The 12419-nt window shown below is 50.3% G+C and overlaps 2 protein-coding genes across 2 annotated transcripts; one reads left to right on the forward strand and one right to left on the reverse strand.

The window, feature by feature from the left end:
- Window positions 1-2044: 2044 nt before the first annotated feature.
- On the reverse strand, window positions 2045-10245 carry LOC123143483 (L-gulonolactone oxidase 2). Its single transcript, XM_044562410.1, has 2 exons — window positions 6201-10245; window positions 2045-3339 (listed from the first exon to the last, which is right to left on the reverse strand). Exons 1-2 carry the CDS (start codon window positions 6897-6899, stop codon window positions 2239-2241), a joined length of 1800 nt encoding a protein of 599 aa, XP_044418345.1. The 5' UTR covers window positions 6900-10245; the 3' UTR covers window positions 2045-2238.
- On the forward strand, window positions 9377-11888 carry LOC123142427 (uncharacterized). Its single transcript, XM_044561346.1, has 4 exons — window positions 9377-9529; window positions 10224-10826; window positions 11097-11236; window positions 11433-11888. The coding sequence occupies exons 1-4, from the start codon at window positions 9377-9379 to the stop codon at window positions 11461-11463; spliced, it is 927 nt and encodes a 308-aa protein (XP_044417281.1). The 3' UTR covers window positions 11464-11888.
- Window positions 11889-12419: the final 531 nt, after the last annotated feature.

A 12419-nucleotide genomic window follows, 5' to 3' on the forward strand; every position in this document is an offset into this window, starting at 1 on the left:
TTGATCACAGGTACAATGATGACTTCGCGCGAAGATAACTAGCGCCACCTCCTAGCCGGTTATTTTTGTGAGACATGAGATCCCAAGATCAACCATATATCGATGCCCACCTCCAGTGGAAGGAGATGGCCGGCACCGGCATGTCTGGGGCCCCCACCCTGACGCCCAAGTGACGCGGGCAGAGCCGCTGACCTTCGTCAAAACGGTGCACATCGAGCCCTCCTGGCCAAAACATGTCCAGATCGAGCCAATCCGCCCCGCCGCCGCAGTCGTGCACCTGCTGTCGGTTTCGTCAAAACATGCAGATCGAACCCTCATGGAGAAAACACCCAGATCGAGCCAATCTACCCCCGCCGCCATTGTCGACCGCCAATTGCCGGCCATACAGAGCTTTATCCAACTCACACGACAAAACAGTGGAAACGAGTTGGTGTGATGGCCGGAAGCTGAACCAAATGAGTAATGCTACACTCATGGAGGGTTTACGGGCTGATCAAGAATTAATGGCCAGGATTTAATTAAGGGATGCGGGCCCGCCAGTGAAAAAAGGATGGCAGGGCAAATTAGGAGAGGGCACGTTAGCCACTCCGTAAAAGTTCGTTGGAGTCAACCCGTGAATCAAGCATTATTGGAGGACAACCCTAACGCCCACATGTGTGGTGGGAGCCAAACCCGCCCACACGCCCTATAGCACACAGACTATGACATGTCACCGTATGCATGCATGTGGAATTTTTTTTGGATTTTCTGTTTTTTGAAATGTTTTATCTCTTAAATGAAAAATCCAACTGAAGATCCGTTTTCACCATTAAATCTCTCGCGACGAGATCTTCGAAACTAGATATCATATCAATATATTTCGACGAATTTTTTTTTTGGTTAAAAGTTGTCGTGTCTATAGCACATGAATTGCCATGATGTTTACACTAAAGTTGCCATGATATGTTTCAGCTATTTTCTTCTACATTTAAAAGTAAATTTTGACATATTATAAAACGGGGAATTAAGAAACTAGACTTGCCATGCACCATAAATTAAAATTGCCATGATACAGGCACTTAAAATTGCCATGGTTCACACAAAAAAATATTTTTATGATCAAAGTACTGGAATTGTCATCATCGAAAAACTAAAATTGCCATGATCTACAAACTAAAATTGCCACACGGCAACTTCAGCTTAAGCACTATGGCAACTACAGTGTAAACATCATGGCAACTTTTGGGGAAAAAATTCGTCGAAACATATCAACATGGGGTCTAGTTTTGAAGATCTCGTCGAGACGGATTTAATGGTGAAAACGGATTTTTAATTCGCTTTTTTAATTAGGAGATAAAACATTTTTAAGCCGAAAACCAAAAAGATTTCTGCTGATGTCATCTGTTCATACGTGGCAAAATGAGTGGTGATCGAGGCATGTGGGCGATGTGCAAACGCCCACACGTGTGGGCGTTAGTTTTTCCGTTATTGGAACCGAATATATAGATGCAATGTCTGTGTAACATACTACCTTCGTCTCAAAATATAAGATGCTTTTTTAGAGAATGGACGTTTGGCTCTCGGCCTCCATGGAGGCCTTTTTTTGAAAACAAATCAAAGTTCAAACTTTTCGGTTTTAAATAAACTGAAAAAAATTATGCAAGTAAACAAGGATATTATGTGTATGTGTGTAAAACTTCAGGATGAAAAATATTGAAATGCGACCAGTACAAAAATGACAAATTCATGGTCTGGGAGATGAATAGTATCATGTGTTAAAAAGCTCCAGATTTGTCATTTTTGCACCGCCCTCATTTCAACGTATTTTGCCCAGAAAATTTACACACATATGTGGTATGCCTTCATGTATATCTGTGTTTTGTTTCAGATTTTTTTTTGAAAGACAGAAAATATGAAATTTGATGAAATTCGAAATTTTCAAAACCGAGCTCCATGGAGCTCGGCCTCCAAAGACAATATTCGTTTTTTTTAGCCTAGTATACATTTGTAAGAAGGATACACATCGATCACTGTCCAAACTAAAAAAGGATACCGTACACTCCAGTCTCCAGATTAAATCAGATTAAATAGTACTACAGCGAGGCATCTGACCGCACAGCAGCTATGTGAGTATGTGTTACTGCTAACTGGGATTGTGTAAATTCTACGTAGCAGTTGGTGAGGTTCCAAATTCGACCCAATGTGTGGTTTGTGTCTAGCCCATTCTACCATTCTTTCTGTAATTCAGATGGACGATGGCTACACTTTGGTGCAGACCCTGGCATCCTTGTACACCTTCCCGGGCCGGCACACGTAGCCCTGCTCCGGCGCGCAGTGCGCGTCCCGCGAGCACACGCACATCCCTTCCAGCGCGCACCCGGCCGCGTCCGTCGTCGGCCCGGTGGCGCCGCCGGCGCCGAGCATCATGTCGCTCCAGCCGCTGGAGAAGAGGCCGTCGGGGTCGTAGGCGCTCTTGACGCGCAGGAACCGGCGCATCCCGGGGTACTTGCCCGCCGCGCCGGCGAAGGCGAGGTTGCGGTTTTTGCCCCAGTGCGGCAGGCCGCTGTACTTGACCAGCCCCATCTGCTCGATCTCCTCCAGGAAGTCCTCGTGGAGCCGCGCCCTCCTGGGGTCGCGGCTGCGGTAGTAGGTCATGTCGAAGTCCACCATGTCCGCCGACTCCCCGGCCGCCGCCGGCTTCCCGAGGTGCGCCGTCGAGGACTTGACGTAGCGGATGAGGATGCCGTCGTAGAGCTCGAGGCCGCAGAGGGCCTTCGGGTTCAGGTCGCGCAGCCGCTGCACGTCCTGGACGAACGCGCCCGCGCGGCTAAGCGGCAGGCTGAAGGTGGTCTGGTGGAAGAAGCTCGAGTCGCTCACGCGCGGGTCCCAGGCGCAGGCGGTCTGGAGCGCGTCCTCCTTCCCGGTGAGGCAGCCGCCCGACGCCTGCATCTGGTCCTGCCGCCCCACCACCGGGTACCCCGTGAACAGCCCGCCGCTCCGACGCGCCAGCCCGTAGCCGGCCACCGACAGCGCGGCGTGGGTCACCCTCGCGGTCAGGCACTTGCCGCCGCTGCCGCCGTTGCCAACCCGCTCGGACGCCTCCTCGACCAGCCGGTTGGCTTTGATCACCGTGGCCGAAGTGGGGCGGAAGCCGATGAAGTCGAGGACGCCGTCGCCGGAGGCGTTCATCGGCAGCCTGTCGTCCATGCGGTACACCGCGCGGCCGTGGCCCGGGTACCAGGCTATGTCGGCGAACTCGTGCTGGTAGCCGAACTTGGTCACCTGCTCCGCGAGGTCGTCGTCGTCCCGCTCCGTGAACGTCGTCGACCGCTTGAACAGAGGTTGTAGCGCCAGAGTCACCTGCAAAGCATCATCGTACAGATTTGTTATTAGACCTTGCAAAAAAAAAAGGGAAATTACTCCCACGTCCATATTCAGGTCTGAAGCTGTACAACTGCCCTTACTCCTACGTACAGTACAAATTTAGGTCTTCACGTGCACATTTCAAAACTAATAGTTGTATAAATTGTACACCCTCCGTCCCATAATATTAGACTTTTTTTTTAAATCACATTGTTGTTACACCTTTGCCTTTCAATCTGGGGAGAAACATCTTATATTTATATTATACTTCCTCCGTCCCAAAATAAGTGTTGATGATTTAATACTGAATTGATAGGATATTCCATATGTGTGTGCATCACATTTTGTGTTGATTTGGTTGATCTCACACCTTGCTGCTAAGAATAAGTTATAGCTCTAACTGACACTCAAATCTCTTACTTTGTGATAAACATAATTGTTGTTGCTTTTGTAGGTTTTGCTACAGAGGAAGGGACCAAGCGGCGGCTAGCTTTTCCCCTCGACCGGTCCCGATAGTTACTTCGTAGGGTCTTCGAATTATTCATCGTCGGTAAAGTTGGTATATTGGTGACAATGGGAATAATGGCTCCTCGGCTATCCCCATGTCGAAGTCCTTCATTCTAGTGGCGTCGACGAGTCGGACGATGGTGTGATCTTCAGCACTCGGTCTAGCATGATTAGCGTTTGTTCATGACGGCGTTATCCTGCGAAGGGGGTGACGTTGTGACATGTTTTCGTTCTCCAGTTCCATCTTCCTGACTAAGCTCGGCCAGATATGGCTTCGTCGGGGAACTTGTGAGGTTTATGTCTCCCTTCTCTGTCTGGTCGAAGAGTTGAGATGATCTTCTGGACCTTCTTAGTGTCGACTTCTCCTAAGACGTGATCTATTCAGTTCGTGGTCGGCGTCTTCTGGTCTACATCGACGACTTCCTGGTTGTTCTTTCTACAAGCTGCTGGATTTCAACAAGGTTGCTCAGGTGAGATAGAGCCCTGGAGGCGGCGACGAGCTTTGCTCACTGCGTGCTGCCGATGGATGTAGAACGAAGATGGTGTTGGTTTCTTCAATGACTTGACTATAGCTTTTAATCTTGTTTGGAAATTCTTTTTTTTTACTGAATTGTTTGGAAATTCTTGTACTGGCAAGATTTGCCCTTTGCCCTTTCTATCAAAAAACATAACACACACACACACACACACACACAGAGAGAGAGAGAGAGATGGGAGGAAAATAAGAAGCACGAAAAGGGATGTGGAGGATGCATGTCGAGCATGTATCCACCTCTCTGCACCTCAACATCATATTAGCGTTCACGTAGGCTCTACCTGTCAGTTTGACCATGAATTGGTCGATTTTTTTATTGTATTCAGAATTAGCACAAGTGTTGTGGTCCGCGAATAGATATCCCAAATGTGAGATAAAATCTCATAAGTTACCCTACACTTTTCTGTATCAAATAAGGTTCTCCTAAACTTTGCAACAAAATAACGACAAATAGCATATAGAGGGGTATGTAGTGGACAACCCTATGTTTGCCTGAACTACTTATCTTCCATTTCATTCTGTTAAGTGTTTTTGTGAATCATTCGACGTTTAAGTGCAAGTGTCGGTCGGAAAAAAAATCAAGTAAAAGCATAAACTTTGCGTGGTCATGGCGACGAGATTTGCTCACTGCGGGCTGCCGGTGGATGTAGAAGGAAGATGGTGTTGATTTCTTGAATGACTTGACTGTAGTTTTTATTCTTGTTTGGAAATTCTTGTAGGGGCTAGATTTAATTAATATGTGCCCTTTGCCCTTTCTACGAAACAACATAATTGGTGCCGATGTGTGAGAGAGAGAAAGAGGGAAAGAGGGAGAGGTGAGGGTAGAGATAGAAATGGGAGGAATAATAAGAAGCACAAAAAGGGATGTGGTGGATGCAGGTGGAGCATGTGTACACCTCTGCACCTCTGCATCATATTAGCGTTCACGTGGGTTCTACCTGTCAGCTTTTCCATGAGATAACCAAAATGTGAGATAAAATCTCATAAGTTACCCTAAACTTTTCTGTATCAAAGAAGGTTCTCCTAAACTTTGTAACAACATATCGACAATAGCATATAGTGGGGTATGTACGTAGTGGACAACCCTATGTTTGCCTGAATTACTTATCTTCCATTTCGTTATCTTAAGTGTTTATTGTGAACCATTTGACACTTAGGTGCAAGTGTCGGTCGAAAAAAAATCGAGTAAAAGCATAAACTTTACATCATGTCGGCACGTGAAGGCAAGCAAAACACACGGCCTGTTTGTCTACCTTGTTCCAAAGGTGTCCTTTTAAGTGTAAACTATAATGCCAAAACAGTTAAAGTGACATGCATGATTGCGACACACACCCCCGCTGTGGGCTGCATGTTTGTACTTTTTGACGAACCATGTTTTGTACTCCAAGTATCATCCACCGGTGGTGCTTCCTTCTTGAGCCACAGCCCTCCCGTGGATCGGGTACGTACGCCTACTACATACGTACTCATCGACATTTCGCTCTAATATACATACTCATCATCAGCATAAATGTTGCATCAAGTACGTACGCGCATGGTTCAGTTGCTAAGCACTAGCACGCAATACTTATCTACCACTAATCTTGACGTAAGTACTAATTAATATTGATATTGTTAATCAATATATCTATGTAGTATATGTCATTGAGGTTAATGCAAGTCAAGGATTAGATCAGAGTCATTATTACTACGTACCATATATGACTAAGACAGTGTGATCTTCTAACAAACATGCGCTGAAATACTTAGGTCAGCTGATAAATGTGCTCCCTCGTGTCATCATAGTGTGTACAACAAAGGGTGTAGATCACCTTACCTGAGAGATGACACCCAGCACGCCGAGGGAGACCTTGGCGGCGTCCAGCTCCGGGTCGGCGGCCGCGAGCACGCGCACCCGGGCGTAGCCCTCGGAGGCCGGCGCGGGCGTGACGATGCGCATCCCGACGACGTACTCGTGGACGGCGCTGCCCTTGCCCCACAGCGAGCTACCGTGCGCGCCGGTGCCGAGCATGCCGCCCACCGTGAGCCCCCACCAGTAGGGCGCGTAGGGCAGCGCCAGGCCCGCCCCAGCGGCCGCTGCGATGAGCTCCCGCAGCGTGACGCCGCTCTCCACCGTGATCTCCGCCCTGGCCGCGTCCACGGCCACGACGCGGTTCAGCCACCGGGTGCTGATGGCAAGGCCCCGGCCGTCGCCGGCGCCGGGGCACGCGAGGGGCGGCATGCTGTGGGCGTACCTGGTGGTCACCTTCATCTTGGTCTTGGCGGCCGTGGCGTTGGCCACCGCGCGCACCAGCTCCGCCTCGGAGGTAGGGTAGGCCACGGCGGCCGCCCGGCACGTGGAGCGGTCCGGGAACACGCCGTACGCGGTCGAGAAGGTGCAGTCGGCCGTGCCGCCGCCCGACGAGCACTGCACCGGGTCCGCCGGGGGGCTCGCGGCCGCCCGGTGAGCCGACGGCGCGGTCAGTATCATGAGGAGGAGGAGGACCGGCAGCTGCACTGGACTCATCTTGCACATCTCGGTTTACGTGTGGCTAACGACGTCCGTGGCTGCTATATGACCACTTGGAGCCCTGTACCCTACAGGTATTATAGGACGCAATGGGCTATATATGCAGCGAGTTTGCTACTTTCATTCGTCTAGGTAACATGGGCCTATAGGATGAAAGTTCCAGTGAAGAAATAAGATGGAGAACCATATGGACAGTTGGGTTTTTATTCTATTTCAGCAGTTGAGCACACATGCATGGTTCTGTAAAAGTTGCCAGTGCCCTTTAACTAGCTAGCTAGGTAACATGCGCCAAGGAAAAGCATCTACTTTTTTGGTGGGAAAATATTCCTGGATGCAGATTTGAACAGGTTGGAACTGAACGAATTTCTTTGCTTTACCGAATGTATATATGAGTGCACTAGTTTCATAAAAAAATTAGCGTGCAATGTGATGAAAACTAGCTAGTGCAAGGCATGTTTCCATTTCCTTAAAAGGAATGCCTTCCAAGTGGATCGTTGCACTATGCCTATGCTTGCTCGGTGGACAATTGGCTAGATAAGCCTTGAAGCATTATCTTCTTCATGTGGCGTAGCTGCACGCGTGCATATATGCATGTGTGAGGATCCACCGGTTTGCTGGGTGGGTGCACTGGGCGTACGTACGTGTGGATTTTTAGATGGCCATTGCAGTAAGTGCAGGGCGCACGCAATTTGTGGAGTAATCAAGCGGCTGGAGTTGAAGTGCTCGGGTGCGCGGCGGCCGGTCACCTGGTGGTGGCTGGATCGATGGATATGATTGTGGTCTCGGTGGATTGGTCCTTTCGATCTACTCTATGCTGCCGGATCTGCCGGTGTTGGTGCGGTCGTGCGCGGCCACCTGTTCGGGCACTTTTTATCAGTGCTTCGTGCAGATCTTTTGATCATGGTGTGTTGAACTTTGGAGTCCGAGCTGTACGCGGCAAAGGGGGAGCTGGCCCGACGCCGACGGTGGAGCCGGTTGTGGTGCAGTGAGACTGTGCAAGGCCACTAAAAGGTGACGAACAAGATATATCGATGCACATGCTATTCATCCCCTCGGCCGCATGCATGACGGTGGAGTGAGGGGAAAGGACCCATCCATCATTGCTGGCGTGACGGAGGTGGGGGTCCATGTAGAAGGCAGACGGCCGCGACGCCAACGAGGAAATGGGACAGCGCCGCCGGGGGCTTGGAGAGGCCAACGGTGAGGTGGGTGGTGGAGGGGCCTGGCGGCGCATACAACTCTTCAAGATCTGCTTAGTTCCATCCAAACTTTATCATGGTTATTATGAATAGAGCACCCAAGTTCAGGTCCACAAGCAGCGAAATAATTGTCCTATTAAGACTTGCTTTCGCATGTTCTGTGATGTGTGGTGTGACTAGAGGACGTCTTTGAGTTCGAATTTGGGATTTAGGAATAGGGAAGTTTTTTTTTTGTTCACTTTTTGGATGTGCTATTTGTAACCTGTATTCCGGACCCGAGATGGAGGTTGATGGGTTCAGGGTGCGAGGCGTTGTCGGTGTCAAAGATGGTGGCATGGTTTGGAGGGAGGTCAGGGGCGGCGGTTAGACATTCAGATCAAGCTGGCGTATGTGCTCTGACAGCATCTACACTCGGGCCTCTCATACCCGTCTCAAACGTCCGGGCAGGCCGTTCGGTCACTGATGGTTAAAAAAACCAACCCAACCGGACATCTCAAACCGCGGACAAACGTCCGGGCTGACCGACACCTCTCAAATCCGGCCCAAACATAGGGCGGATATGGAGCGGCCCGGGCACGCCGCGCGTCCGCCTGACAGGCCCTGCCCACCGCCGAACCCACAGATGTCCCATAAAAAACCCCAATCCGGGCGCCTCGCTTCGACCCCTAGCTCACTCTCTCTCACTCCGTCCTCTCCTCTCCCTCTCCGATTCTGATCCCATCCACTACAATGTCCAGCTGCGACAGTGACTCTGGCTCCGAGCTCGACTACGAGGAGGCCTTCCGCATTGCGCTGGAGTGGTCCAAGATGGAGACCGGCGGCAGCTCCGAATCTAGAGAGTCGTCGTAGCTCCCGCGCCGGAGCTGGACTCTCCCGGCCCGTGCACAGTGACACCAGGACAACGCAGTCTGCACCGCCCCCGCACCGTCTCCTTCCCCTGCCGTCCGCTCATCCACGCGGGCAGCGGTGGGTTCTAGTGCCCGTGCCGCCGGCCCGCATGCGCGCCGCGATAGGCAGTGTGCACGGGAGAGGGACGCGGCGGAGCAGTCCGCGCGCCGCCGCCGTGGGATGGAGGTGGACCCTGACGAGGTCGCGCGGCTACTTGCATGGGTCTACCTTCGGTACCTCACGACGGCGGGGCTGGATGCTCACCGCCTCTGACGGAAGAACGCCAAGACGCTCCGGCTTGCTATTGAGCAGTCGAAGCGCGAGGCGAAGAAGGCAGTGGCGGAGAAGGCTTGGGTCGCTGGGTTGAAGCGAGAGCAGGACAGGGCGGTCCGTCGGATGAAGGGTCTCATCGTCTTCTCCGACTCGGACTCCGACAACAGCGACTGCGACAGCTGCACCTCCTCCTCGGACGACCAAGACCCTCCACCAACCGCGGACGCCTACAGCTGCGCTGGCGACCGGAAGAGCAAAAGGCCCGGAGAGGAAGTGGTGAAGCTCTGACTACTCCATTTTTAGTTTCAAGTTCTTAGTAATCTAGTTTAAACTTGTCCGTCGTTTATGTGAATTATGTGACTTTGACGATCTTTTGAAGATCCGTTGGTGATCGTTTGATAATCAGAATGTGCATTTCTATGTTCAATTCTATGTTTGTTCGATGATTTACGTAGTTTAGTTTCATGTTGCATGCTTAGTATGGATATAGGGTACCGGATATGAGACACACGGATGTGAACGACAAAATTTAAGGAGTGCCCGATTAGTGCCTGCAGGCGTGTCCGCAAGCGTTTGAGGGTCTGGATTTGCTAACCGGCCCTGTAGGCTGTAGATGCTCTAATGACTGCATTTCCGGCTCGGGTATTTTTTGGTGCTGCGTCAATAGTGTTTTCGTAGATATTCCCTCTAGATGCTCTAATGACTGCATTTCCGGCTCGGGTATTTTTTGGTGCTGTGTCCATAGTTTCTACTTCTAATGTCTCAGTTGGTAGTCTTCGTCGGTTAATTTTCATCCCATCTTTCTTGATTTTTTTCGTCCACCCTCCCACCTCACAGATAGACACGTCGAACCAAAAAACTCCGAGCGATCCCCCACACCCGTGCTATGTTAGCGATGTAGGTACGAGCGATTCCTCCGGTCGAACCATAGAAAAACGCCCGAAAAAAAAAATCTACGAAATTAAACCAGCGAAGAAAAACACAAACGAATCGCACGAGCGATTCCTCCTGCCCTCGAACCACTGGCACGCACGACTCGTTCGCCGCCGTCATCCATCCCTACGTCCCCGCCGCTCCTTCCTTCGCCCCTGCCTCTCCTATCGATCCCCTCAAGGACACGCCGCCGCCGTCGTGCGATCTTCAAACTGAAGCAGACGCACGAGATCGCCGCCGCGGCCGATCTCACAGCCAGCCAAACCGCACCACCAGCCGCCACGTTGATGCACTAGGGTTAGCGTCACCAGCCGCCACGCCGACGCCCACCCTCGCACCGGCATCACCTGAGGCAAAAAACCGCATAGACGCTCCTCCTCTCCCGGACAAGGTCCCAAAGGAGACGCCGCCGCCGATCCGGGGATACGCCGTCGCGGATCACCAAGACGCGGCCGTCGCGGACCACCAGGACGTCGGCAGCGGCGGCGCCTCAGATACGTCTTGGACCAGGACGCGGCCGTCGCCGATCAGGAACAGGACGCTGCTGTCGCGGATCCCAGGACACTGCCGGCGACGCCGCCTCAGATACCCACACCAACCGCCAGAGATGCCGCTGCCCACCACATCGACCAGCTCCAAGGTTTGTTCCTTCTCCTCTTCCTACCTTTTCTCACCAACGAGCAGCACGAGGATGCAGCAGCAGCCTGCTAAGAAAGAACCAAAGGCCCCTGTTCGTGCATCTCTTTCTATGTATGTGGATAAATGGGAGGCTGGGTTATGCAGTCGAGTTGTTTGATAAAATGTGCACAAAGAGCATGATCCATGGCTCTGTTTCTTCATGATTAATTTCTTCCTTCCTTGAGATGCACATGAACATTTTTCAGATGGTGGTACGCTGTTTTCTTGGCAGCGGCGGCGTCGGGATCAGGCTCCAGTTCCCTACCCCACGTTGTTGTTGTTGCTGCTGCTGCTCCAGTTCCAATTCCAGCGAGTGCCAGCGATGGGGATGCTCGGCTCGCAGTCCCTGCTCTCATTTTCCTCCAGCCTCTGGTAACCCTCCTCCTCACCCGCTTCGCCGAAGCGGGATTCATAGGTTAGTTTAGTTTGGAGGGATTTCCTGTAGTTGTGCGTGAATCCAGTGTTCACTGGGCTTGTATGTTTCATTCCTAACATGCTAGCTCCTGCCTAAACACGCATTAGAGAATCTCATGTATGTAACAGAAGATGCACAAATGTGGTTTTCCAGGGAGCATCAGCTACGTCTTATGTGGGGATGAACCATCAGCTAAAGGGAGTGATAGGAAAATATTTTGTTGAATGCAATGGGAAGGCGAAAAACGACACGCCTTGGTGAAGCAACTCTGAGATTCGGTAAGGCTAATCAAGTCTGCAATCAAATCCAAAAGCAGGGGCAGAGAAAAACGTTAAAATACTTTTTAGCTATTGATTGAAGTGACCGGTAATTAGTAGCAGGAGCAACAGTTGTAGTAAGAACCTACCTAGGCATATTTTCTCTCTTTCCTATCACATGGCACATTGAACAACTTTATAGTACAAATTTGTTCTTTTTTGTGTATATGACAAGTTGGCAACTTCACAAAATACATTCACATATGTTATTTTAAATTATCATGTCATGGAGGTTCTCGTTATTTCGAATCTTTGGTTGGAACCTTTATTAAATGCACATGGTATTCGTTTATCTCCATTATGGTGAGAAGACTTTGATCTTGATATATCAGATTTAAGCCTCCTACACCATAGGAGGTCCTCCTTTTGGTGATATTCACTCATATGCCATTTTAAATTATCATGTCATGGAGGTGCTGGGTATTTTGAATCTTTGGTTGGAACCTTCATTTTGTGTTATTAAATTCACATGGTATTCAGTTATCTCCATTATGGTGAGAAGACTTTGATCTTGATATATCAGATTTAAGCCTCCTACACCATAGGAGGTCCTCCTTTTGGTGATATTCACTCATATGCCATTTTAAATTATCATGTCATGGAGGTGCTGGGTATTTCGAATCTTTGGTTGGAACCTTCATTTTGCGTTAAATTCACATGGTATTCAGTTATCTCCATTATTGCCAGTAGCAACGCACAAGCACTTTCTGAAGGGGAACGCGACAGAAAACAAAAATTTTCCGACCTACGCACCAGCCCAGGACCACTATGGAGACTGCATACATGGTTTGATCTTTTTCGTTACCGACTCGTAGCGCAGCGG

This window comes from Triticum aestivum, chromosome 6D (genome assembly GCF_018294505.1).
Source record: "Triticum aestivum cultivar Chinese Spring chromosome 6D, IWGSC CS RefSeq v2.1, whole genome shotgun sequence".
NCBI lineage: Eukaryota > Viridiplantae > Streptophyta > Magnoliopsida > Poales > Poaceae > Triticum > Triticum aestivum.

Excerpts from the sequence above, each read along its gene's own strand:
- LOC123143483 (XM_044562410.1), bottom strand. The coding sequence starts at position 6,899 with ATGTGCAAGATGAGTCCAGTGCAGCTGCCGGTCCTCCTCCTCCTCATG. Across the intron at positions 3,340-6,200 it reads TGCTGGGTGTCATCTCTCAG|GTGACTCTGGCGCTACAACC; the intron begins GTAAGGTGATCT and ends GATGCTTTGCAG.
- LOC123142427 (XM_044561346.1), top strand. The coding sequence starts at position 9,377 with ATGAAGGGTCTCATCGTCTTCTCCGACTCGGACTCCGACAACAGCGAC. Across the intron at positions 9,530-10,223 it reads AAAGGCCCGGAGAGGAAGTG|CGAAGAAAAACACAAACGAA; the intron begins GTGAAGCTCTGA and ends AAATTAAACCAG. Across the intron at positions 10,827-11,096 it reads CCACATCGACCAGCTCCAAG|CGGCGGCGTCGGGATCAGGC; the intron begins GTTTGTTCCTTC and ends TTTTCTTGGCAG.